General features: G+C 39.1%; 2 protein-coding genes across 2 annotated transcripts; both read right to left on the bottom strand.

Annotated features, from left to right (window-relative positions):
• Positions 1-1,875: 1,875 nt before the first annotated feature.
• Positions 1,876-15,442, bottom strand: LOC144658982 (NADP-dependent malic enzyme-like). The gene is made up of 12 exons (XM_078519504.1): positions 14,953-15,442; positions 14,593-14,752; positions 11,900-12,259; positions 11,127-11,288; positions 9,407-9,510; positions 8,645-8,754; positions 7,930-8,027; positions 7,307-7,420; positions 6,825-6,936; positions 4,858-5,000; positions 3,748-3,921; positions 1,876-2,756 (listed from the first exon to the last, which is right to left on the bottom strand). The coding sequence occupies exons 1-12, from the start codon at positions 15,015-15,017 to the stop codon at positions 2,517-2,519; spliced, it is 1,842 nt and encodes a 613-aa protein (XP_078375630.1). The 5' UTR covers positions 15,018-15,442; the 3' UTR covers positions 1,876-2,516.
• Positions 15,443-17,692: 2,250 nt separating this feature from the next.
• On the bottom strand, positions 17,693-23,979 carry LOC144655873 (uncharacterized). The gene is made up of 4 exons (XM_078516047.1): positions 23,836-23,979; positions 21,570-21,665; positions 19,639-19,903; positions 17,693-18,885 (listed from the first exon to the last, which is right to left on the bottom strand). The coding sequence occupies exons 1-4, from the start codon at positions 23,932-23,934 to the stop codon at positions 18,665-18,667; spliced, it is 681 nt and encodes a 226-aa protein (XP_078372173.1). The 5' UTR covers positions 23,935-23,979; the 3' UTR covers positions 17,693-18,664.
• Between the last annotated feature and the right edge of the window lie 2 nt (positions 23,980-23,981).

Below are 23,981 nucleotides of genomic sequence, written 5' to 3'. Positions count from 1 at the left end.
TTTTGTTAGTTTGTTGTCTACGTCTGAAATTATAATAAGACATGTTCGGCTAATAAGTCCCTTACTGTCAAGTTAGTTTATTAGAATAAATGTTCGGTTGAGTGAATTTACAAAAACCTGAAAAGATACAGGACAATAAATTACTACTGGACTCTAATTACATTGTTTTCTTTTTGTTTTTACTTTACACAATAGATTTCTTCTAAATAGCTTCCGACTTTTAAATCAGTTTTTCGCTTTGCCGACAAAACAAAGAGCAGTTTTCTCGACTTAAACAGCGTAAGAAGTGTTTTTTGTAGTATAAGCTTTGTTTAAAGTTGTAAACTTGAAATAGAAAGATTCTCACAAAAAGCGCGAACGCGAGTTTTATTACTTCTGTGTAAATTAGTTGTGAAACTAGGAGAAAATACTTGTTCACGGTATTATAATTATTATCATACCGAAAGCGTAAAAACACATTTACTGTTGTGTTCTTGATAGTTTGTCGTTCGCTTGAAATGAAACGTTTTGACAATACCCAAGGCACCAAAAACAGGTTAAATAAAGTCGCTAACACCGCGTTTTTTGTCTAGTTTACTCCACTTAGAACGAATTATCATTATGGAGTAATCAATAGTTACTGGACAATAACTCACTCAAAGACTTTAATTACATTGTCTTTTTTGTTTACATTTCACAACTTTTTTTAAAAGAGGTTCCGACTTCTTTAAAAAGTTTTTTTGTTTGTAACAGTGCCGATAGAGCAAGTTTGTCGGCTAATCAGGCCTGCATAGAACGCAAAATTGCAACACTATTATATATAGTTATTTTATTTACTATAATAAAAATGGCAGCATTATAACGAGATATGCATTTGTTTTCATTCTCTTAATTACAAATTTTGTGTTGTCATTCGTTGAAAAATATGCTCGCAAATGGAAAAATTTACTGAGTAAGAAGGAGACAAAGCTTAAATAACAATTGTTTAGGGGGGTCCATTCGGCTAGTGGATTTGGACCGGGGGGTCCATATCGGCTAGCGGATTTGGACCGGGGGGTCCAAATCGGCGGGGGGTCCAAATCGGCTGTGACACCGGGGTGGGTACTTGACCTAAGTTTAGGTATAGGGGTGCCGCTGGGGGTTTGAAACCCTGACCCTGTTTAGGCCAAATAAAAACTTAAAATGCCTACCCTGTGTAGGACAACACCCCCTATTTTAAGACCCTATTTAGGACAAAGGACAACACCAACTATCATTTACGCTTTATTGTGATTGCGTCCCGCGTGCAATGTTTGAGCCTGGTTTGACGCATTGAAATGCGAAAACACCGATCCCACCAAATAAAATAATGTTTTTTATTGAAGTGAAAGCGAAAACAATGTAAATACATTAACGACAGTCTTGCAGCCATACCCTGTCTAGGACAGCTTCAGTCCCTGTTTAGGACAGAGGAGCTTGAATTTATATACCCTGTTCAGGACCGGAGGAGTCAAAAACCATACCCTATCCAGCGGCACGTCCCCGTATAGGCCATATAGGGTAGTGCCCCCCCCCCCCCCCGGGTTTGTAGCTCAATTTTGTTCCATTTTCGAAACTAGAAAAAGGCGCAGTTCTGGGATGGGATAGCTATCCCCATCCTTTCTATTCGTGAAAGCGCGCGCATTTCCTCTTCCGACGTGCTTCTATATTTCCTTCTCTTTTCCCACCCATAATTTCTGCCTTGGACCAGAGAATAAGTTGTGACTCAGTAGTCTCTTTCGTTGAAGTTTTTTGGGATGTCACACAACGCTGGGGAGCGTTGCGTGACAGTCAAAACACGGTTGCAAAGGAGACAAGGGAATAAGAGCGTGATCACCAGTAAGGGATACAATGAAATATAGTAAAGAAATGACAAGGTAAGATATATAATCTTCCGTATATTTATTTATTTTGAAATATATTAAAAGCATTGATATCAATAGATATGGATCATTATTTACTGGTAATTCTTCAAAAAAAGCACTTTGCAACTCACAACTTAGAATTTTGTCAGACAGATATTGTTTATGAGTTATTTTCTGAGTCTGGAAAATTTGACATACCTACTTGTAGGTCTATTGCTTACAGCGTTTTATTTTTTTCTTATCGCATGGCATCAACTGATCAACAGCTCTCAACAACTGACTCAAGCTAGGGTAAACATGTCAAGTACATTCTAAAGTTTACATCCTAATTTTTCATGCTTACGGAATAGTGGTTAAAAATAACAAGTACAATTTTCTCTGAACTTGCTGACCGAGATAAAAGAGTGAATAAATGTTAAAAATACGAGCAAATCTTTAAAAACTAAAGTATGACTCATTAGTATATAATGCTGCATTTCAAATGTTGTATTTACTGACTGCATTATAAAATTACTTGCTTAGTGGACAATCATATGACAGACCATAGTTAAAAAAAGCTAGTAAACATATGAGCCCACCCAACCTTATCCTACACAAAGAAAAATTATTCAGATTTTATTTTTAATTTACTCCTGTTTTTAGAATATCATTCATTTATTTTGTTGGCCAGTTGTAAGTGTGTGGAATGTAGGACATGTAATCAGGACTGTACAGGTTTTCTTTCACTAATTGCGCTTTATCTTCAGGTTCAGGATGGACTGTGGCCAATCCACAGGAATACGCAAGCTTCACCACATCAACTGCCACTTTGAAAGACACTTCTTTGATATCTTTCAGGGGTGGGTACAGGCAGCCCTTGTCCAGCTGTGAGGATTCCACCTGATTGGCTAGAGACTGCGATGAAAGATGAAAAGTGTGTTACACAATGAAATGTTCAACAATTAATAATTTCATTATAAGGTTAAGTCTGCATCAAGCCAAGTGGCTCATACAGCCAGAGCTTGTCCCGGTTTTTGTAGCATTAAGCAACTGGGAGTGTTTCTACTACCCCCTGGGTAGGATGCTACTCCGTCGCTGGGTTACCGCCCAGCATTGAATTTGCCAGTACCCATTTGTACACCTGAGTGGAGAGAGGTGCTATGAGATTAATTGCCTTGCCCAAGAACACAACACAATACCCCCAATCGGGGCTCAACCCCGGGCTGCACGATCCAGAGTCTAGCACACTAACCTTTAGGCCACCGTGCCTCCCACTTCAGGATTACACTGTATTTAGTGAGCTCAATGATAAAATGTTTAATTATGCTAATTAGACATTAGACATCATATACCTTATTATAGGAAATTAACGCTTGTGTTAATTAAGGCCTATTTGAAATTAACCTGACTTAAATTAACGCGAATTGAAGGAAAAATTACTTCCCAATAAAGGAAATTAACGCGAAAGAGGGGGTAACATTTCAGAATGAAGGAAATTAATCGCGACACAACACAAAAGGAAAAAAGTAAAACTTGTTGAGAAAACAGGAACAAGTTTACTTTAACACAAAGGGAAACTGAGCGCCTCGAGTGTTTTTCATAGTTTTAGTGGTCCGGCAGATTTCCACCCTGATGAAATAATGTCTTTTCATAAGTGTCAAGACGTCTGGACTGTATCGAGAAATTGGTTCCAAAATAATGGAAATTAAGGTCGTGGAAATTAGCGCTCCACTTAATTGACAGCGCGGAAATTAACGTTAACAAAAATTAACGCAACCTAAATTTGCTTTAATTTCATGAAGCGTTAATTTCCTATAATAAGGTAACCAATGATGTCAACAGAGATTACCGGTACTCTGTATGAAGTAAAGGTAAATAAAAAATGCCACAACAAGCTTAATGTTACCTCTGCGGCAAGAAGAAACATGTCATCAGTCACATGCTGAGCTTTGCAGGCGATAACACCCAGCGCTACACCAGGAAAGATGTAGGCATTGTTTCCTTGGCCAGGTATGAAGTGACGGCCATCAGGAAGAGTGACAGGTGCAAAAGGGCTACCACTGGCATACACAGCCTTACCCTGAAAAATACATAATTTAAATCTTTAGTAAAGAGAGCAACTATCCAAGTAATGAGGGCAACGTATTGATCGCGGTAAGGTAAAGGGTAAAGTCTGTATTGTGTGGTATGTCAAAAAATATCCTCTTGTGGCCCATCAGGCCAGAGCTTATTCTGGTTTCCATAGCATGAAGCGACTAGAAGTATTTCTACCCCCCTGGATGGGATGCTAGTCCACTGCAGGGTTACCCCCCAGGGTTACCCCCCAGCATACCCATTTATACACCTGGGTGAGAAGAGGTACTGTGAGAGTTTAGTGTCTTGCCCATGAACACAATGCAGTGCCCTGGTCAGGGCTAGCACACTAACCATTACGCCACCATGCCTCCCACAATGTACTGGGGACTTGAAATCAAATCAGTGCAAGACCAGAAACTACAGATATTTGCACCTTTAGTCAAAGTGAAAACTGCAAAAACAATGACCAAATTTTCACGTGACATTTAACTTAAGCTACAACAGGTTCCCTTTGGGAATGAGTGGGTTGCACTTCTCTTAGGCTACTGTACTACAGTAGGTACAGCACAGGCCAAACATTCGGACTGTGCAAGAATGGGGGGCCAGCATTGCTACGGTCACTGCTGCAGGTTAAAGCACTCTTTATATCATAAAAGGTTTCTTCTGTAATTCCTTATTAATACCCGATTCCCTCTATAGCGCGCGCCTGCAGGGAATCACGGTAGTTGTATTCATCAAACCTTGCGCGAGACTAAGCAACGGTGCGCGTTGCTTAGTCTCGCGCATGATTTGATGAATACAACTACCGTGATTCCCTGCAGGCGTGCGCTATAGAGGGAATCAGGTATTGACAAGCAAATTACTGTTGTCAACTACTTTAACTCTGATTTCTCTACTATAGTTTCAGTCATGTACTGACAAGACAACGCGCAGTCCTTACATTAGACCAGGTATAGGCTTGTTCTGCTGTGCATTCAGCCTTGGAAGTTGGGTTGCTAAGAGCAAAGATTATAGGTCGGTCATTAAAGGAAGCCATAGCCTTGACGATGTCTTCAGTGAATGCTCCAGCCACTGCAGCAACACCTGTGTAAGGTAAGCCAAACCAACCATGAAAATTAGGTGTATTATAACGATAACTTTTAAATTTAAAATGTGCAAGATGGTTGATAATTGTCTCCATATGTTTTGGGGTTACTGCCCCTTATTCAGTGGAAAATTTGAAACGCCAGTTTAATAATGGTATTAAGCAGGTGCACATGACCAATTTATTTGAAAATTTATAAATTAAAACCCCATGAGTGGGCGCGCTTGTTAGAGCGAACATTAAAGGCAATTAAAGGAAGCTTAAGTCCACATTCAGTCCACGAGGTCGCACTGCAGTCTGGAAGCGGAAAATCAGCCTTGCCTCAACCCATTTCCTAAAGTTCCATAGTGTCACTTAGCCCGGCACGAAGTACTGACACAAGCATGTTGTCTGTGCTTAATGTTGTGGCAGATCAAAATGTTTAGAAACTTATGGAGACAATTATTAACCAGGCATAACTAATCGATGATCAATGACATCAATTGGTAATCAATAGTAATCGATGGGTAATCAGTTGATTAGTCATTGATTATTGGCGATGATCAATGAGTAATCGTGAGTAATCGAAGCCTAAAAATTTTGTGGCCTATCGATTACTCATCGATGACTTCATTACTCATTGATGTTATTGATTACCTATTGATGTTATTGATTACTCGTCGATGACCCATCGATTACTCATCAACTATCATACTGCAAACAAAAGACACATTCCTTGCTTTCTTGTACCATTTTTTGTGATTTTTTTTCTCTATGTTAGTCATATTTTGCTTTATAACTGGCATTCTTGTTGACGAATACGCCCTCACAAAAGGTCAAAAACCTTCCGGCATATCAAGACGTGAAGGGCTAAGCACAAATACAGATGATATTTCAATATTTCACTTTACCCAACTCTTTATTTAATAATAAAACAATTGAACAGGAAAACCAACCAGTCTGGAAATGAAACTAACAAGTACGAAAACAAGAATCGACTACGTGGTTATAGATTTTGGTCGGTGGATGTTTGTCAGCAAAGTAAAACTGCTTCGGCTTAGGGAGACAGCCATCATAAGCACTTACATTACGCACAGAACAGCTGCAAGACTTTTACTTTCTGTACTTTTTTCACGTGTTACCATGATATTGTTAGATTGTTATAGCGTGTTATACTTTTACAAGTTCCGGTTTTCAACCACGAAACTATATCGATGAGTAATAAAAGCAATCAATGACTAATCGATGCAATCGATGACTAATCGTGACAAAAATTTTGTGGCCTATCGATTAGTCATCGATTACTCATTGATCATCGGCAATAATCAATGACTAATTAATCAACTGATTACCCATCGATTACTCATTGATTACTCATTGATTTCATTGATGTCATTGATGCCATCGATTAGTTATGCCTGGTATTAACCATCCGGTGTATTTTAAATTTTAAAGTTATCGTTTAAACACACTAGTTATATATGTGCTACACAGTCGCACAAAATTTCTGTTAAAGATTTCTATGTTACCATCGCAGTACAAATATATGAATTTCATATATTCATTTCATATCTTCTCCATCCACGGGTATTACAAACTCACAAGTGACCAGCTCCCAGTTGGCTTGATAGCTCAGTTGGTTCGAAGGCTGCACTAGTATGGCAGAGGTCATGGGTTCGATTCCTGTTCAAGCCTGAATTTTTTTCAGGCTTGCTTTTCTCAACTGTTCAAGTTAAGTTGAGTACATTACTGCGATGATCTTTCATTTGCTTAAAATGAAATTAAGTGTTCACTACATGTATGTTAACCAAGTCAAGTCAGTTGTATTTTTAATTTCATCTTACCAATGATGGCAGTTGGTTTAATGGTCTTAACAACTTCCGCAAGAGTACTGATGTGCTTTGTTTCATGAGCATATTTAAGTTTCTCTTCAGTTAAACCTCCAACTGCACGATCCTGCAAACAGAGTTATTAAAAACTGTATAATTGTATAACATATAATATTGTAACACTGCTCATAATGCAATGTTTAACAGGCATTCCATAACTTCGCGAGGTACACAAGTTCACATGTACTTGAGCTGTTACCCCATTTTAAAAATTAAAAAAAAAATAAACAAAAAAACCAAAAAAACAAAACATTTTTAATTCACTTCATTTCAAATGAATAATACATAGCTAGAAATGAAATAAAATGGCATAAATTATGGTAACTTAAATGTGATATTGTACATTTTTCATTGGTAACAAAAGTACCAGACGAGTCATGATACTTTATATTAAGTGCTGTTGTTTAAATATGCACGCATTGCAGGAGCATGGCTACCTTAACAACAAGTCCTCTGGAATCCACCAGCCATATTTTGCTTCTTGCTTCCTCTTTGGATAATCCTTCCTTGATCATGGCTGAAACAAGCAAGTCAGCAATACCGATAGCAGCCTGTTGAAAAAACACCGGTGTCAAATAACAATTTAATTTCATTTTGAAGAATAAAAATTACAACTCTTACTGCTGTGATAAAACAACGGTTTGTAACTGACCTTGTTTGACCGTTGTTTTATCATGACAAACACTGATCGCCCTAACAACAACTCTTACTGCTGATTGCCATGCATATACTTATTTCTGCATGATCCATTTTGAGATTTGCTGGTATCAAGGTTCATACTACTCAGAGATGATAAAAGCTCCAGGAGTTTTTTTCCAAAGTACAAATAGTGAAACAACCAGATGTGATGGGTATTCAGTGGAAACGTAAGAGAATCATATAATTTACCACAGACAAGTTTTTCACCGACTACCGCAACCTAACTTGTTTGTAATAACCGCACAACACTTAGTCTTGTAGACGCACAAGTCCACAAGTTAAAATAAAAATTCCTGCAAAACCGCACCACTGCAAACCCTTACACCCCCCTCCTTTGTATTTTAGCTTTTCCTTTACTCACCTCGCCAGCACCTTGAAAGAGAAACTTGTGATCTGCCAGCTTGTTCTTGGTGATTCTCAGTGCAGCAAGCAGACCAGCAACTGTGACAGATGCTGTGCCTGTAGGTAACCAAACAGACACTGAACAGCTTGTTTGCATTTTATGCAGTAGAGCTTTCTTTCTACTTACAAGTGTACCAATTCCCGATTCCCTCTATGGCACGCACCTGCAGGGAATCACCGTAGTTGTATTCATTGTTGCTAAGTCTGCCCATGGTTTATTTGATGAATACAACTACCATGACTCCCTGCAGGCACCCGCCATGGAGGGAATCGGGCATTCATTCATCCTGAGTATTATCAAATTGCTGAAAATTGATAGCTCGATCAGCTATAGTTGGCAACAAGTCTTACAAATTTGCAAGGCAGCGAGGAGGGGGGATGCAAGACAGAAATCCCTTCTCCAAATAAAAAAGCTAACTGCAAGCTACTTTAGCTAACTTTAGGCTAACCAGACTGCTATTTAGGCTAACCGGAGTGCAATTAAGGCTAACTGAAGTGCTATTTAGGCTAACCGAACCTGTTGGCAACCCAAGCCTCCAGGTGGTATGCACTCCAAAAAAACTTCTGTCAATGCAGTAATGCCCACTAAAATGGCTAAACCTATAATACTGTGTGCAACCCCTTTATTTCTCAAAACATCTGTTTGTCCAACTGTACTAATAAAATTAATGTACCTTGTATGTCATCATTGAAAGTGCAAATCTCGTTTCTGTACTTCTCCAGGAACCTGAAGGCATTGTGGTTTCCAAAGTCTTCAAACTGGATCAAAACTGTTTCACCATATCTATTGTGGGTAGGAAACAGGTGTCAATTGAAGAGTCCAGAGGTAGTCACATGGTGAAATAATCTCAAATGTGAGCTAGAATTAACTAAACCTGAGGGTTCTGTGGGGATGTTGAGCCACCCCCAATAATAATTATTTCACGTTCAACTCAATTTGGGAGTGCATTAGCCTGTCTTACTGGCATTTTTGTGGGTGAATAAAGGTATTTTGCATTATTTATAGATGCTCTCTTAGGATGCTTTCCATCAGTCAGAACTGGCTGGGCAGTCCATTGGTTTTGAATGTGAAAGGGCTTTTTTCAAGAGAATTTCGCACAACCCCAACTCACCAGTGTTTAAAAAACTCATTAATAATTTATAAAGAAAATACAAAAAAAATTAATGTTTAATGAGTGTCTTTATATCTGATAAAGACATGGCTAAACTTTACGTCCAATTTTCTAGGCCAAAATAACCCCAAATCTAAATATAAGTGCAAGAATGAGTTGATCTACATCAGAAGATTTTTAAGCCGTTCAATAAATTCGCAGTTCATGTTTTATCAAGTCTAAAACACTCGGCTGCGCCTCGTGTTTTAAACATGATAAAACAGTGCTGCTCATTTATTAATCGCATAAGCGATTTGAATTACTCAGTTTTATTTTCAAAATTACCTTTCAGTTGCAGCTTGGATGAACTCATCAATGAGGTCATCGTAAGCTTGACCAGTCACACGCTTCTCAGGTACTCCAATATAAAGTGGGTCATCTAGCAAAGTCTGGAAGGAAAACATCGGCATATTATTATAAAGTCTGTTTTTCTTTTTAAGGTAATTCCCCTGAAATAGAACTGAACATAGATTTCCATTCAAACTTTTCCCATTGATTGTTTATGTTAAGGGAACTTACATTTTAAATAAAAAAGGGGAGTCGCCATATTTGTTTAGGTACAGGAAAACCTTGTATATACTGCATAATTCCTTAATTAAAGGGGCTAGGTCACGGTATTTTAGGTAATTCTATTTATTTTCGTCAATTAAGAGCTCTAAACTTCAAATTGGCAGAGTAAAAGTTTTTATTTGGCAAAATCACGGCCACATAACAAAGTAACATGGATGATTTTTGAGCATTGTAAATAACACTTTCATACACATTGAGAAAAACCTTGAAAAATGTCAGGCCGACATTTTTCAAGTTTACCTGAATGCAATCTGTTTTAATCTTCTCGAATTTTGCCCATCCGTGCCGCTTTTTGGCCTTTCTGTGTTTCTTTGAGTTCTTCTACAGTTTTAAGTTGTTATTGTGATATTTCAGTTAATTCTATGACCAGTTGGTCAGTGCCGAAATTACCTAAAATAACATGACATAGCCCCTTTAATAGTTGACCTTTGCGAATACTGGCAAAGAACACGTTTCCCCATCAAAATTTCTTTTTCAAACAAAGAAACTGATCTGTATTCATTTTATAGAAAGAATTTGATCACTACACTCAAAAAAGACAAAAAACTGATAGGTCACCATACGCTTTTACATGAAATCAACGATTTTTCTCTGTCGCAACCAAAGCCACACAGAAAAAAGTAGCCGTTTTGTTTATGTGCGCACGTTAATCACACGTAAAATTCGGGGCAGTAAGGATGTGCAATGCAATACTGGGGAATGACCTTAAGTCTAGAAAATCCCAGGTGATGGGGGAAAACATTGTTTATGGACAGCCCTGGGCAGAAGTCCCTGACATAGGATGGAGGTCTTGGTGACTATTGGCAATGATAAAATAAAAAAACACAGGCATCAAAAAGAAGTCTGCCAAATTTAAACTTGTTAACATAGGGTTGGTATATATTTGAGCTGAGCAGCCGAAATGTTAAATATATGCTGCTTAGCAAAAAAAATATAATACATTTAATGAGCAGATGCCATTAGCTTTAAGTGTATCACAAAATAAATCATTTTGCTAATAATAATTGTACATGTATGTCTGTAGACTTAGCAGTGGCATGGTATGGTACCCAACTGCATGGGCATTGTGTGTTCTTGGGAAAGACTTTCATGGGCATTGTGTGTTCTTGGGAAAGACTTTCATGGGCATTGTGTGTTCTTGGGAAAGACTTTCACTGGTGTAAACACTGGTGTAATCTGCAAGAGACTAGCACCATGGAAAATACGGTATTAAATGATAATGATGATGATGATGATGATGATGATGGTGATGATGATGACGATGTGAGATACGTTGATGGACTAAGTCTATTCAGAGGGAGTATAGCAGTAAACCTAGACTACAAGTACAGAAACCTGAAATACCCACTGGCATTAATGAGCCAGCTGGCCCCCAATCCCAAGGAAAATTGACTTGACCCTGGAGAGGAAAAGAAGTAGTATGAGTTTCCCTCACCTGATTATTAGTTCCAACATCAATCATGACAGGAAGACACACTGCTGGATCAATGCCGCTGCACACTGTGTACAGCGCAAGCTTACCAACAGGTATCCCCATCCCACAGCAGCCAAGATCACCCAGACCAAGAATGCGCTCTCCATCTGTCATAACAATGGCCTAGATTTGCAGAAGATAAAAACATACAGATTGAACATTTAGTCCAACAATGTCACTCACTACAACTAAATTTTGAAATGTTCTTCTTTTGAGAAAACTAAGTTCTTGTACATCAAGACTGTAATGTGTCTATCAAGCAAGAAAGTTAAAAATGGTTTTATCCCCCCCCAGAAGCCCAGACACAAACACACTTATACATAGGGACAGTTTATGAGTGCCAGTCTCTGTAAAAGTAACCCTAGTTTTCACACACATTACTGCACATTATAATTTTACATTTTAATTATTTTAATTAATTTTACATTTATTGTTAATGGGTTGGACCAGATAATTTTGCATACACCATGACGTCAAACCAATGTTTTCCTATTCCGCCCACTCACGCAGTCAATAATATTAAGCTCATTAGTAATATACTGTGTATTTGATACAGGACAATTTGGGGACAAGAAATATTTTATACATGAATATTACAAGCTATTTTGTTGTTCGCACTGATAATAATTTGGCTTCACACACATTTCCCCAAGACTAAGATTTCCATTTACATCACTGGCCAGACAGTGTTGCTTTAACTGGCCACAGCTAATAATTATCTGTACAAAATATACCTTAACATTTTCAACTGGCCAATTTGACAAGAGCTCTCTAACATGCCCAAGATCGTGGATAGAAACAAACAGCCCTCTAGGCCTCCTGAATATCATGCCATACTTCTGACATGCCAGCCCGACTGTGGGGGTGTAGACTATCGGCATCAGTTCTTCTGTGTGATCCATTAAGATTTTGAAGAACAAGGACTCATTTCTTTCCAGCAAAGCCATCAACAGAATATATTTTTCAAGATCATTAGCCTTTCTGTGTAGTTCTGCATACATTCTTTGGCTCTGAATCTCTTGGGTTGAGACACAAGGAGGGAGGAGGCCATGAATTCCAAGTATCTGTCGTTCTTGTAGAGTGAATGCAGTTCCCTGTGTTAACAAGTAAACAACAAATCCATAATCAATCAATCAGTTGACCATTCAGTCAGTCAGTCAGCTAATCAGTCAGTCAGTCAGTCAGTCAATCAGCTAGTCAGTCAATCAGTCAGTCAGTCAGTCAGTCGGTCAGTCAGTCAGCTAGTCAGTCAGTCAGTCAGTCAGTCAGTCAGTCAGTCAATCAATCAATCAATCAGTCAGCCAGCCAGCCAGCCAGCCAGTCAGTCAGTCAGTCAGTCAGTCAGTTGGTCAGTCAGTCAGTCAGTCAACCAGTCGATCAGCCAGCCAGCCAGCCAGTCAGTCGGTCAGTCAGTTAATCGATCAATCAACTTTGCCAAACAAGCATGATACTCTACAGCCTTGTGACTCTCTGAGGCTCTCAGATTCCAGATCAAATTGGAATTTAAAACTATTGGTTTGAAAAGCGATAGACTGAAATTAAAGAAAAAAATCCAGGGGAAAAGAACAACCAACAACAGACTCAACCCACATATGACTGCTGGCTGGAATCTAACTTAAGCCTGCTATATACTGGATGGAGGAAAGCACTTTCCAAACTGTTATAAAATAACACTTGTTCAACCCTTGCCCTGTCCCAGACCAAAACAAAAAACAAAAAAACGCAAATTTGGTACCCCATCTCAGACTAAAGAGTTAATTGTATTCCCCATCTCAGACCAGAAGTGAATAGGATGTTTTTATTTGTAATTTTTATCCACATTACCACAAAATCTGCTTTTTATTTTTGCACATTTTAAAATAGACCTCACTTAGATAAATTTAACATTTTATTTGTTTCCATTCTGCCCCCCCAACCTCATCTCAAAATATAAGGCCAAATTTCCCCCGGTCAAGAATGGGACCTATCAAGTAGCACATACCTTTATAGCATAAGGTACCTCCCCCTTCCCTCGGTAGGGTCCTGCTAGGTCTTGGGGGGGGTTGTCATTTTGGAGGGGGGAGGGGTGCCTGTCAGTTGTTTATCAGTACTTCATGCCCATGGTCCGAAATTCAAAGCAAATCATCGGAAGAATGTTGTTTGTCACAATTTCCTTTTGTGTGCTGTCACAAATACGGGTATGTAATGTCCTGTGTTGGAATTTACCAGGGCAGGGCGTACTACAGGCCAAAAAAAAATTGCCTAAAACTGATTATACACATTCAGTTTCTACAGGGTCTGGAAGGGTATTTTCGGGATCCGGGATTTGACCAAAATACAGTGCGGGATTCGGGAAAACGCAAGATATCTTGACGGGATTCGGGATTTGACTGCTCTCCGGGAAGTGGGATTAATCGAAATTTCGGCACGGGATGCGGGATTTTTAAGCTTTCTGTCGGGAAATCGGGAAGTCGTCACGACACAAATTGACGTTCAAGCAGCGAACGCGAATCAACCGGGCGAGCACGCGGTGTATCGTTTCAGATAGACGCGGTCGACACTGTTTCTGTAAACTTCTTTAGTGCTCTTTCATCATACTGAGGTATGAAAAGCTATTTCCTTTTTTGCACGCGTAAGTTCAAAATATCAATCGAAAGCGCCAATCTACATCTTACATTTCTAGCTTTTGCAGAAATTAATCTTCCGTTAGATGTTTTTTTTTGGGGGGGGGGAGTGGGGAGGTGGGGAGAATAAACGGGATTCGGGATAGCCATTTTAAAAAATGCGGGATGCGGGATTTTCGTAAAAAAGGAGCGGGAATGCGGGATCAGGACCCCCCCTTCCAGACCCTGTTTCTAGTACTGTTAGTACTGTATGGAGAGTGTTTAGGAGGACAACATGTAGTCAGCATCAACACGATTAACAGGATAGTATGCAAATTACAGTTTCTTTCGCCTTTCAAAAAGTGCGCAACCATGATAGATACTTGAACAGATCAATCCTCGAGTGGTTTGTTTACGCGGTTTTACCAAAATTTAATAAAATCAGTGAGCTCAGTTTAAAGGTTTATTAAATACAGATCAACCGAATGCATGAATAATTTAACAAAACCTAATTTGTTAACGCGTTAATAATCTTTGTATTTGCGGGTAGCCAATTTAGCGATGGTTGAATGAGATTTGCATAAATTTAAAGCTTAATTCGTCGACAACTTTTTCGGCCGATGTTTATAAAGTACGCAATCAAGGGAAAGGACTACGGTTTTTCCTAATCTTGTTACAAAACACACAAAATATACAAAATGTCTTTCAAATGTCTTTCGTAATAAGGCGTAAAATGAAGAGCGCTCCATTGCACAACTGACGCAGTGAGCTAGTGCAGCGCCGTGCATTCGATCATGGACGGGGTCGCAGAGTCGATCTGAAATACGTGCACAATTTAACATCACCTTGTTCAGCCTTGGATCTCTTATGATATCCGTTCCTCTGATGGTAGGAATCTTGTTAACGTGTCTCACTCCCGACATGGCTATTCCAGAAGTTTGGATCACCGATAAACCTTCCCTCTGCAGTTGTCCAGGTCCGGCCAACGAGAAGACCGCCTCTTGTCTGGTAAAAGCAGTCACGCAGAAAATGAGGATTGTGTACGGATTGCATGACAAAACAAACAATAGTAACGGGGTTAAAGAAGTTAATAAAGATTGTAAAAAGTTAATAAGAGTAAAGTAAGGACAAATAAAAGAAAACATCAAAAGAAAAACATTTTCAAAAGTCAAAGAAAAGCTGTGTCAAACGGAAAAGGCCCTAACTTTCTAAAAGCCATCCGAAGAATTGTTCTTCGAGCAAGACTAGCAAAACAAGTAGAACTTTGCATGTCTGAAAAACACAGACACGAACTGGAAACGGTCTTTCCCACATAACGGACTTTTCAGCTGACATCAGCCTTGCAGAAGGAATCATAAAACTAAGCGCGTGCGAGCTTCGGAAATCAAAAATGAAAAATATGGCGAAGAACTTGGGAAGTCGAGACCTTTTCTTATGAGGGAGGGGTGGGTTGGGTGTACTGGGTCAGGGCATGACGCCCAAAATTCTTGCCATAAAAAATTGGTATATAAAAGAACTTGATTCGGTTAAAATCATGGAATCCCTTTTCCACCGTTTTTCTATACCCCAGTGGCTACTATAATAAACTTCTGAAACTTCATATTTGCATCTAAGGTACTCACGATCAACATATCGTGGAAGCGTATTTTCTCCATTCAAACTGCCATCAGGGACGGACCTTTATTTTTTTGGAGGTGGGTAGGGGGGGGGGGGGTATGAAAAATATTGGAAAAAATTGTTTGCAGGGCCTAGAAAGACAAAATAAATTGTTTGCAAACAGGATATGTAGTAATATGTATTTCAAAAAGTAGTCTGACATTGGAAAAAAATGTTTGCAGAGGTGCATGAACTAAAAAAAAAGTTTGCAGAGGAAAATTTTTCATACCCCCCCCCCCTCCAAGAAAATAATAGTCCGTCCCTTATGAGAAAATGGTGTTTCATCAAAACAAGATCACTAATTAGTGGCTGCGTTTTCTTCCTCTCAGCTGCCTGCTGGCCATGGGCGATGTTTTAATATTTAGAAGGAGACATATTACAAGCAGTCACATTTGTCGCTGTGACCAAATTTAAAAAAAAAGAATTCTCCCAAAATCAAATTTTTCTTTCCGAATACAGTGTTGCGTCATCTTGACGAAATATTCTGCGTCCAAAATTACACAGAAGATAAGGCCAGGCGCATTGGTTTCAGTCGTGTAACAAAATCTTGTAGTTAAAAATGCGAAAAAAATGCTGTACACTACCGATCTATTCTACGTTGTCACGGCCATACCTTGTTTTTCTCTCTTCTTGTCCTTTACCCATAATCTTTCTTTAAAATAAGAAGCAATGTTCACACAACACGACGGTTTCGTTTCTGTGGATGTTTCACTATTGCAGTTGTTGCCTTTATGCCAGACTAGCTACCTGTTGTGTTTATAAAACTATCTCATTTTTAGGACCGACGCCTTGTCAATGCTTGTCAACAATTTTCAACCAGCCAGTTACAATTGAACTTTTATTGTTTCATTTTTCGATGTGTTTCCTAATGTCCTTTGTCTGAACTGGCGTCTGTTGCTAAGTTTAATCTGGCCAGAAATGGGTGCCGCTGCATATTGGGCAATGAAAATCGTGATTTTCTCGTGAGCAGTCAGAGATTCACTGTTTTGGCCTTGTTATTCCAAGGATAGATAACGCTTTTCATTTTTTAGTGTAATGCGTAATAACCTTTGCACCCTTGTACACATGGATGGTGATTTATTCAGCCGGTTTATATCAACCTTTGCCGGAATAACCAGACACAGAAACTAAACGAGTACCGTGCGGATGCAACAAATAAATATTGCTTTGTACTTTCGTATGATTGCGTCAATATGGAAGAATTTTGTTTACGGAATATTAAATAATTGGACGAAAATCATTTTTGGAGAAGGAGAAGAATTTCGTCGACGACATATAACAGATATAAAATAATTGGAGAGGAAAATTTTTCTAGGAACAGAGGGCTGATTTATGTTCTGGCTGCGGGCAAAAGTCTCTTAAAGTCCAGTTTTGGGGGTGACCAACATGTGAGTAGATTTGGCACGTGCATATGATTTCGTCTAGACGGAGTACCATCGGTTTACGTAAGGTTCTGCAGAGACAGGGTTGAGTTGAGCAAACTCACGCAACTCAAAGAAAGGATTACAAGTGAGTCACAGGTGGGTACCCGAGTTTAGACCTTCACCCCTAGCTCATGTCTAACCTCAAACCGCTTGTCGAGATAAACAGTTTATATTTTAAAAAAATAACGTAAAATTCAGAAAATAAGCCCCAAAAAAATAAACCCCGCAAATGTCAGACGCAAAATCCTTCCGAAAATAAGCCCTCCTCAGTCGAGTCAAACCCATAGAAAGGGACGTTCAGCAAACATTAAAAAAAAGATCCCCTAAGATGAAACATATCACACAAGTTGTTAACGGAAAACCCTGCAACTGAAAATCTAAAAAAGCTTAAAATTGTATTTTGAAAAACGGTAAGTTTCGATCGGTTTATATTGCCTGGGAAAACAAAACTGGCAGAAAAGAAAAGCTATTTATAAAATCAAGTGAGTCATTTTGTGTTCGCCGTACAAAATTAATTTCAAAATGTAAGAAACCTCAAGATAACAGTTTACCAAAAGTAGAAAACCACGTGCACCTGAGGAAATGGTTAAGGAAAAATTAAGGAACGAGGATGATTAAGGATAGAAAATATTACGAGGGATTTCAAACGAGGTAAAAATTAGGCAATATTTTTTTTGTTTAAGGCGCAAACCGTGATGTAGCTCTTTACAATCAGTAAAGGTTCGAGCGAATTGCGAAAATAAAAGGAAACAGAAGGGCCCCCCCGTTTGCCCCCCGAAAACACAAACGAAAATACACTTATAAACACGTTCATCTTTATTTGAGAATTTACTATGTTTACGTTTAAATGGAGTAACTCGATCAATCTATCAAAAGATTTTTATTCAACACGGAAAAACATCACAGATAAATTTTTATTTAGGGGGACTTCACTTCAACCATGAAAAAGTTACCATTTACAATAGGTTTGAATCAAATTCAGAAACCCATTACCAACGTATATGCAACGTAGAATTTAAGAACGGCTTTCTGTTTCAAATATTTTAATATTCAAAAAATCGTTCCAGTTTTAAAAAATTCTCGTTCTAACAGCAATAATCTCTTTGTACCTAAACAAAACTATTTTCTGCTTATTTTACGAATATTTTCCATGTCTCTTTCTTTTATAACAAATTCTTGTAGGACAAGGTATAGGTTAGCTTGGAAGAATTAGCAATTGAAACTTGTGCTCAGTATATATGCGGAACCACCCAGCTTCCCCCCGGCTAATATAACACTAATTGCTGGTGGCCTCGTATTTTTCTTTACTGCATAATGGCCCTCCTTTCATAAAATAGAGCGCAAAACCGCAGCCAAGGATATTTGTCCGCGGACTTGTCTGTTCCGAGAAAGAAACAATTTTACAAAATTTTCAAGGGCACGCACCCGTGCGTATTTTTAATGCCAGATTGAGGCTAATGCGTTTATCATCCTTCAAACCTTTCACACAAGACCTCTCTTTTGGAACATCCCGGTCAGGCTCTAAAACGTCAAAGTAATTCTAGTGGCGTTCAAAAATATTAGAAGTATTTCCAAGACGTGCTAAAACTGAATGTTCTAAAGTAAAAACTAGTGGATATCCTAGGAAATTTTCCTGTTTTGGGTGCATCACGTGACATGTTTAGACCAATCGCGCACAAGAAATATCATTTCTCTCTTGCTCCTCCCCCGGGTGGGGAATAGGGCGGACATCAATGCTCGCCATGTGTCCCTATTCTTGGCGACATATCATTTAACGGATAATATAGCGGTGTGCAAGGAGGATTTTTTCTTGGCTGTCAATTACCCGGGTCAATTATCAATAGCTAGACATTGAATCATGATGGTTCCATACAGTACTCAGACGTGATGGATTTGTTAGCGGGCTTTCCTTTCCCAAGGCGCAATTTTCAAAAGCTTGTCGCATTTGGAAGGCCGATCTCTTGGCAGGCATCCTACCGACTGCAGTGCCAAGACCAGGACATAACACGCTGGTTATTTGATCCTCAGAGTTTTCCACTGACTTGTTGTGTTCTTTAACTGAAGGTTAAGGAAAAAAGTAATGAGTACTGGTAAATATGGCAAGTTTATTTTTAAGCACTTTTTTACTAAAACCAACTTGCATGGACTGCTGATCTGCTGGTTTAGGTTATGGACTGTAGATCGAGATAAAATGAGTTTCTTGACCAAGCTTGGGCACTGGCTTTTTTTTTCATTTTGTTTTTCTTCATACAAATATGTTTTTCAAGTCACACTTTCCATTCAAAAAGCCGTGTTCCAAATCAAAAACCCAACAATGTCAGCTACCTGACCCAAGAAATTACACCCGCTTAATTTGAGTGTTACATGCATAGCGACTTTCTATCGACATCCATCTTGTGCTAAACAAACAAGATACAGATCGAAATCCCTCAATCACATCCCACTAGTATGACCTTCTGAACCTGTGGGCTCATTTGCAAACAGCACGTCGAAAGATGATGTCGAAAGATGGATGTAAAGATCGAAGCTATGCACGTAACATTGAAAGTGGGTGTAACAGAAATCTTCTGAAGATTTGATGAGGTTCATAGCTATTGACCCACTGCATTAAAATTACTTATTGCCACTTCGCATTATAAACTTATCTGAAATTTTGAAAGGGGTTTTAGCTTCTTCAGGTGTACAGAGAACAGTTACCATGTGGTCATAATTGGTTACCCTGTGATCACAAAATGTCATCCTGTGATCTCAAGTCAGTGATGTATGGCTTTAAATGGTTACCCCGTAAGACTATTAATAAATTATACTAACCAGCCAATATTACTGCCCTGAATGCCAGATAAGCATTGACTGTATGAATAACATCCAATGGTACCCTCATGGTTGGTGCGCTGATAAGGTATTTGATCAGTTTCCCTTCATTAAACTTTGGATCCTCAAACTTTTTGACACTATCATTTGGGGAGAGAGTCTTAATGATCGCAGCTTGACCCACTAGCAGCTCCCCATTGTAATCTTCTTTTAACAAAGCTTGAAGTCTGTGTTGCATTTGCCAACCAAAGTGCTTACTATAAACCTGTAGATTGAATGACAGCAGAAGGCAAGGGTTGCATTTTGTACAGAACAACAAGTTTTGATTTTACTAAGTGGCAATGGGAGTACGTAGGAGCGGGGGCATAAGGGTTTGCGGTGATGCGGTTTTGCTTTATTTTTGGTGCGGTTTAGCGGTAATTTTTATTTTAACCTGCGGTATTGCGGTGTTTTACAAGACTAAACGGTGTGCGGTTATTACGAATTTAAGGTCGCAGTAGTCGGTGAAAAAATGGTCTGCGGTGATACGACTCTGTTATGTTTCCACTGGATCGTTTCACAGTCTTCGCATTCGGTTGTTTTTCTTCAGTTAAACAAGCTCACACGAGCCGAGTGTTTTGTTTTATCATCCTGCACAATGAGGGGGTTTTAATTTCAGCCAATTCTAGTTAATACTTGATGTGATCAATCGTTTTATCGAATGAAATACATGTCAACTTGATGACATTCCAGGCCGGATCTTCATCTCAGATTGTCTTAACTACCATCGTTTGTCATTTGAAACTGAGGTTTCCGTATTTTACTAAAATTTGACGCAGTGTGCGGTTTTGTAACGTATTTCTGTGCAGTTTTGCGGTTTTCGGACCCGCCCTTACGCCCCCCTCGAGTAGAGATACTTACAGTCTTGTCTCTTATTAACAAGGAAATTATTTCTAACACTTCTAAGCCGAGAGGTCACTTTCACTACCACGAAACAAGAGAAAGGGAACCTCCACTCTTATATCAAGTTTGACATTGAATTGTTTGCAATAATGCCTAAATTAAAATTTTACAGGATAAGGGAGAAATAACATTTCCTAGCAACAATAAAATTTAATAATTTAATGTAATTTTCACCACATGCCGCCATTTTGGATTTAATGACGTGCAATGGTTGCCCAATTGTTTTACACTAAAGATCCTCTGCTTCCAAACAAATATAGCAGCAACCATAACACATCATAAAATCCAAAATGGTGGCGTGCGGAAAATTTAAAAGCAAAAATCTTTTCCTTTTTAGTTGTGTCAAATTACGCCACAAAAAAACCAATTACTACAATATCATCTGGTTAACTAGCTTTTTGAAAAGTCTAATTCAGCCTATAATGCCTATTTCTCACTTCCTCAGTCAATAATTATATACTGTAAAATCCCGGTTATAAGCCCATCTTCTTATTAGCCCCCCTGGTTATAGGCTCATCTACCTAAAAACCAAAAAAATACATCCTGTTATAAGCTCCCCCCCCCCCCTGGATATTAGCCCCCTCTGTTGGATGACAGTACTGAACAGGGCTAAATGTTGCTTTATTATGACTTTTACCACTTAAAAACGTATTTCAATCGGCACTGCCGCAGCTCATTTCGAAAGGTTTTTTATTTCCCTTATAAGCCCCCCCCCCCATATATAAGTCCCTCCATTTATAAGCCCATCTAAGACCCCTGACAAAGTTGTATAAGCCCAAGGTTTATAACACATTTTGTGGTATAATTTTATTTATGATAATTTTTTTTATTTAGTATCAATGCATCATAGGACCATAATAAGTCCACAGAGCTACAGCTACATAGCTTTCTGTATGGACTGTTTCCTCTCCCTTTCATGCTGTGTGCAGTATATTATCTCCTCCCACAAACTGTGAACTGCAAAAGATTTATAAGCTATCTTCTCCTACCATATCAATACCTCCATCCATGAAACCAAAACTGTTTGCGGGGGACACAATTGCATCAGCTGAAGGGGCACCTACAAAGATGTCACCACAGGATATCTGCAAACATATGTCAAGAATTATATTGAATCATGTCACATATGATCCTACCAGTTATTGAAGTCAAAAATGTCTCGACGTGGCATAACATTAAAACATTACATGTTTCCCTTGAGGTTGCATGCAGTCATGTTAGTGAACCAGAACCACCCCCAAGAGAGACGCTGGGAACCAGGTTGAACCAGAACTGGAGGAAAACAGAAAACCTGTCTGCAATTTTGACAAGCAAGCTAAGATTGCAAGTCAGTCTTATTGACTAAAAGACCCATCTGTGAATTTGCAAATTTTTGTGGGGGATCATACCCCTAGACCCCCCTGGGGGCTTGCGCTTTTGGGCTTAGAAATAACTCCCCCTTTCCTTTAAAAGGGTTGGAATATATCCCAGGAGGACACTCCCCTATATGGCCTATATGCCTATATGCCGCTGGATCGGGTATGGTTTTTGACTCCTCCGGCCCTGAACAGGGTATATAGGGCGCTTTCCATTTGACCAAAAATTCTAATTTGAGTTTCCGGAAAATTCCAGTGCAAATGGAACAGCATTTTCCAACTTTTCCGGTTGACTGCACATAAGGCAGAACAAAATCTGCATATGATCAGGTAAAAGCTAATAATGTGCTTCTAATATGGAAATTTCTACGGTACATTAAAATAATGCACTGTGGCCGGTTTCCTGCACATATAACTCGATATTTTTGCAAATAAAAAGCATTTCGAGCACTGAAAATAAACGCCACGAATGACATCGTGGCCACAAATACACGGACCTTTAAAAAGGCACACTACAAGCAACAAAAACGTCGCCAACCCAAAAAGTTTAATGAGCAAAACAATGGCGTAGCCTACACGCGCGTTATAAATATTTGTACATTTCTTTGCTGCCGCCTGCAAAACATCAACGAAAAACAACCAAGAAGTTCACCTGAATTTTTTGTTTCAAGAATGCTTCCTTAACACATGTAACTGCTTTCAGCTGCACAAATCGCTAAATTTTCTGCCAAAGGAACTTAGGCTGAGTGTAAAATGGTAGCTTTTTCCAAAATTTCTGGAAAAGAGGACAACCTCGCAAGGTAGACCCAAATTTTCGAAAACAATTTCCGGGAACTTTCAGTTCCATTTGATTTTGCTTCTGGAATTTCCGGGATTTTCGGTTGAATGGTTCGCATTTCGGAAAGTCAACACTTTCCAGATTTTCTGGAAACATTCCCAGGAAATTTCTGTACCATTTGTCCTTGTTTCGATATTTCCGGAATTTTTGGTGGAATGGAAAGCGCCCATAATTTCAAGCTCCTCTGTCCTAAACCGGGCCTGGACCTGTCCTAGACAGGGTATGGTTGCAAGACTGTCATTGTGTCATTGATGATAGCCTGTTTTTTTTTAATACCGATGATTTTTTAATGAAACAAATCATAGTAAGCCTTTCCCCTCCCCTCCCTCACTCCTGCTGATCTATGTGGTTTGAACCCTCAATTTGTCTGTGAACTATGCTTTTTAATAACAAAGTTCACAGACAAACTGAGGGTTCAGAACTCATTCACTGCATTTGCTCGGTATCACATTCATCCCCTTTTCACTTCAGTGAGTACAGTCGGGGAAATAAGTGCCTATTTTGCCAAACCCTCGTTGAAGCACTCAAGAATGTCCAAATTATTTCATCCAATCAGAAACTAGCATGAGCGCTCATAATTTAGTACAAAATTATGCTCATACAAATGCGTCATGTTGCTTAGCAACTTCTGGGACAAAAACCACGGGCTCAGTCAATTCTTTGTCTCGGAGAAGTGATGGCGCCATTAACTCCCGGGGGGGGGGGGGGGACTCGCATATGAAAGTGACGGGGATGCTCGTCGTCTCGCTTAGGGGTGTAAATTTCGGATTTTTGGTCTTGCTTAGGGTGTTCCGGGCAAAACGCCAATATTTTTATCCATAATGGTCTCGTTTAGGGTTACACACGAAGTGATATACAAATATAAATTCTATTCTTAGTTTTTTGGTATCTTTTTGGGGTCAAGAAAAGCTTGAGCTACACCCAGATTGGTCTCTTTCAGGGGTTCTTTTTAAAATTTCCGACGAGCATCCCCATCCGTTTCATATAGCAGTCCCCCCCGGGCATTAACTGGCACTTGCTTGTTCCCCGGACTGGAAAAATTTACCATAATCTAGTGCACACCTTGACAGTACTAGTGTAAGGCGCAAACTCTTCTTGCCAAGCTTTTACAATTCCTGGGTTGAAGTCTCTGAGATGAAAAATTACTTCAGAAATGTCCATGATACCGCGATTAGCGTATTCTGATTTGACAACAGCCCTCTAACATT

This window comes from Oculina patagonica, chromosome 6 (genome assembly GCF_052425735.1).
Source record: "Oculina patagonica isolate OP01 chromosome 6, crgOcupat, whole genome shotgun sequence".
Classification (NCBI taxonomy): Eukaryota; Metazoa; Cnidaria; class Anthozoa; order Scleractinia; family Oculinidae; genus Oculina; species Oculina patagonica.
Note: the sequence above shows the minus strand (reverse complement) of the source record. Positions and strands in the feature narration are given on the sequence as shown.

What these genes read in the sequence shown, in the direction of transcription:
- LOC144658982 (XM_078519504.1), bottom strand. Translation starts at nt 15,017, where the DNA reads ATGCAAAGTTCTACTTGTTTTGCTAGTCTTGCTCGAAGAACAATTCTT. An exon ending in TCTTTCAAGGTGCTGGCGAG is followed by an intron (nt 7,421 to 7,929) that starts GTGAGTAAAGGA and finishes TTTTTTCAACAG; the next exon opens with GCTGCTATCGGTATTGCTGA. An exon ending in TGTTTCTTCTTGCCGCAGAG is followed by an intron (nt 2,757 to 3,747) that starts GTAACATTAAGC and finishes CTTTCATCGCAG; the next exon opens with TCTCTAGCCAATCAGGTGGA.
- LOC144655873 (XM_078516047.1), bottom strand. Translation starts at nt 23,934, where the DNA reads ATGGACATTTCTGAAGTAATTTTTCATCTCAGAGACTTCAACCCAGGA. An exon ending in CTTACACTAGTACTGTCAAG is followed by an intron (nt 21,666 to 23,835) that starts GTGTGCACTAGA and finishes ATATGTTTGCAG; the next exon opens with ATATCCTGTGGTGACATCTT. An exon ending in TGGATGGAGGTATTGATATG is followed by an intron (nt 19,904 to 21,569) that starts GTAGGAGAAGAT and finishes TTCAATCTACAG; the next exon opens with GTTTATAGTAAGCACTTTGG.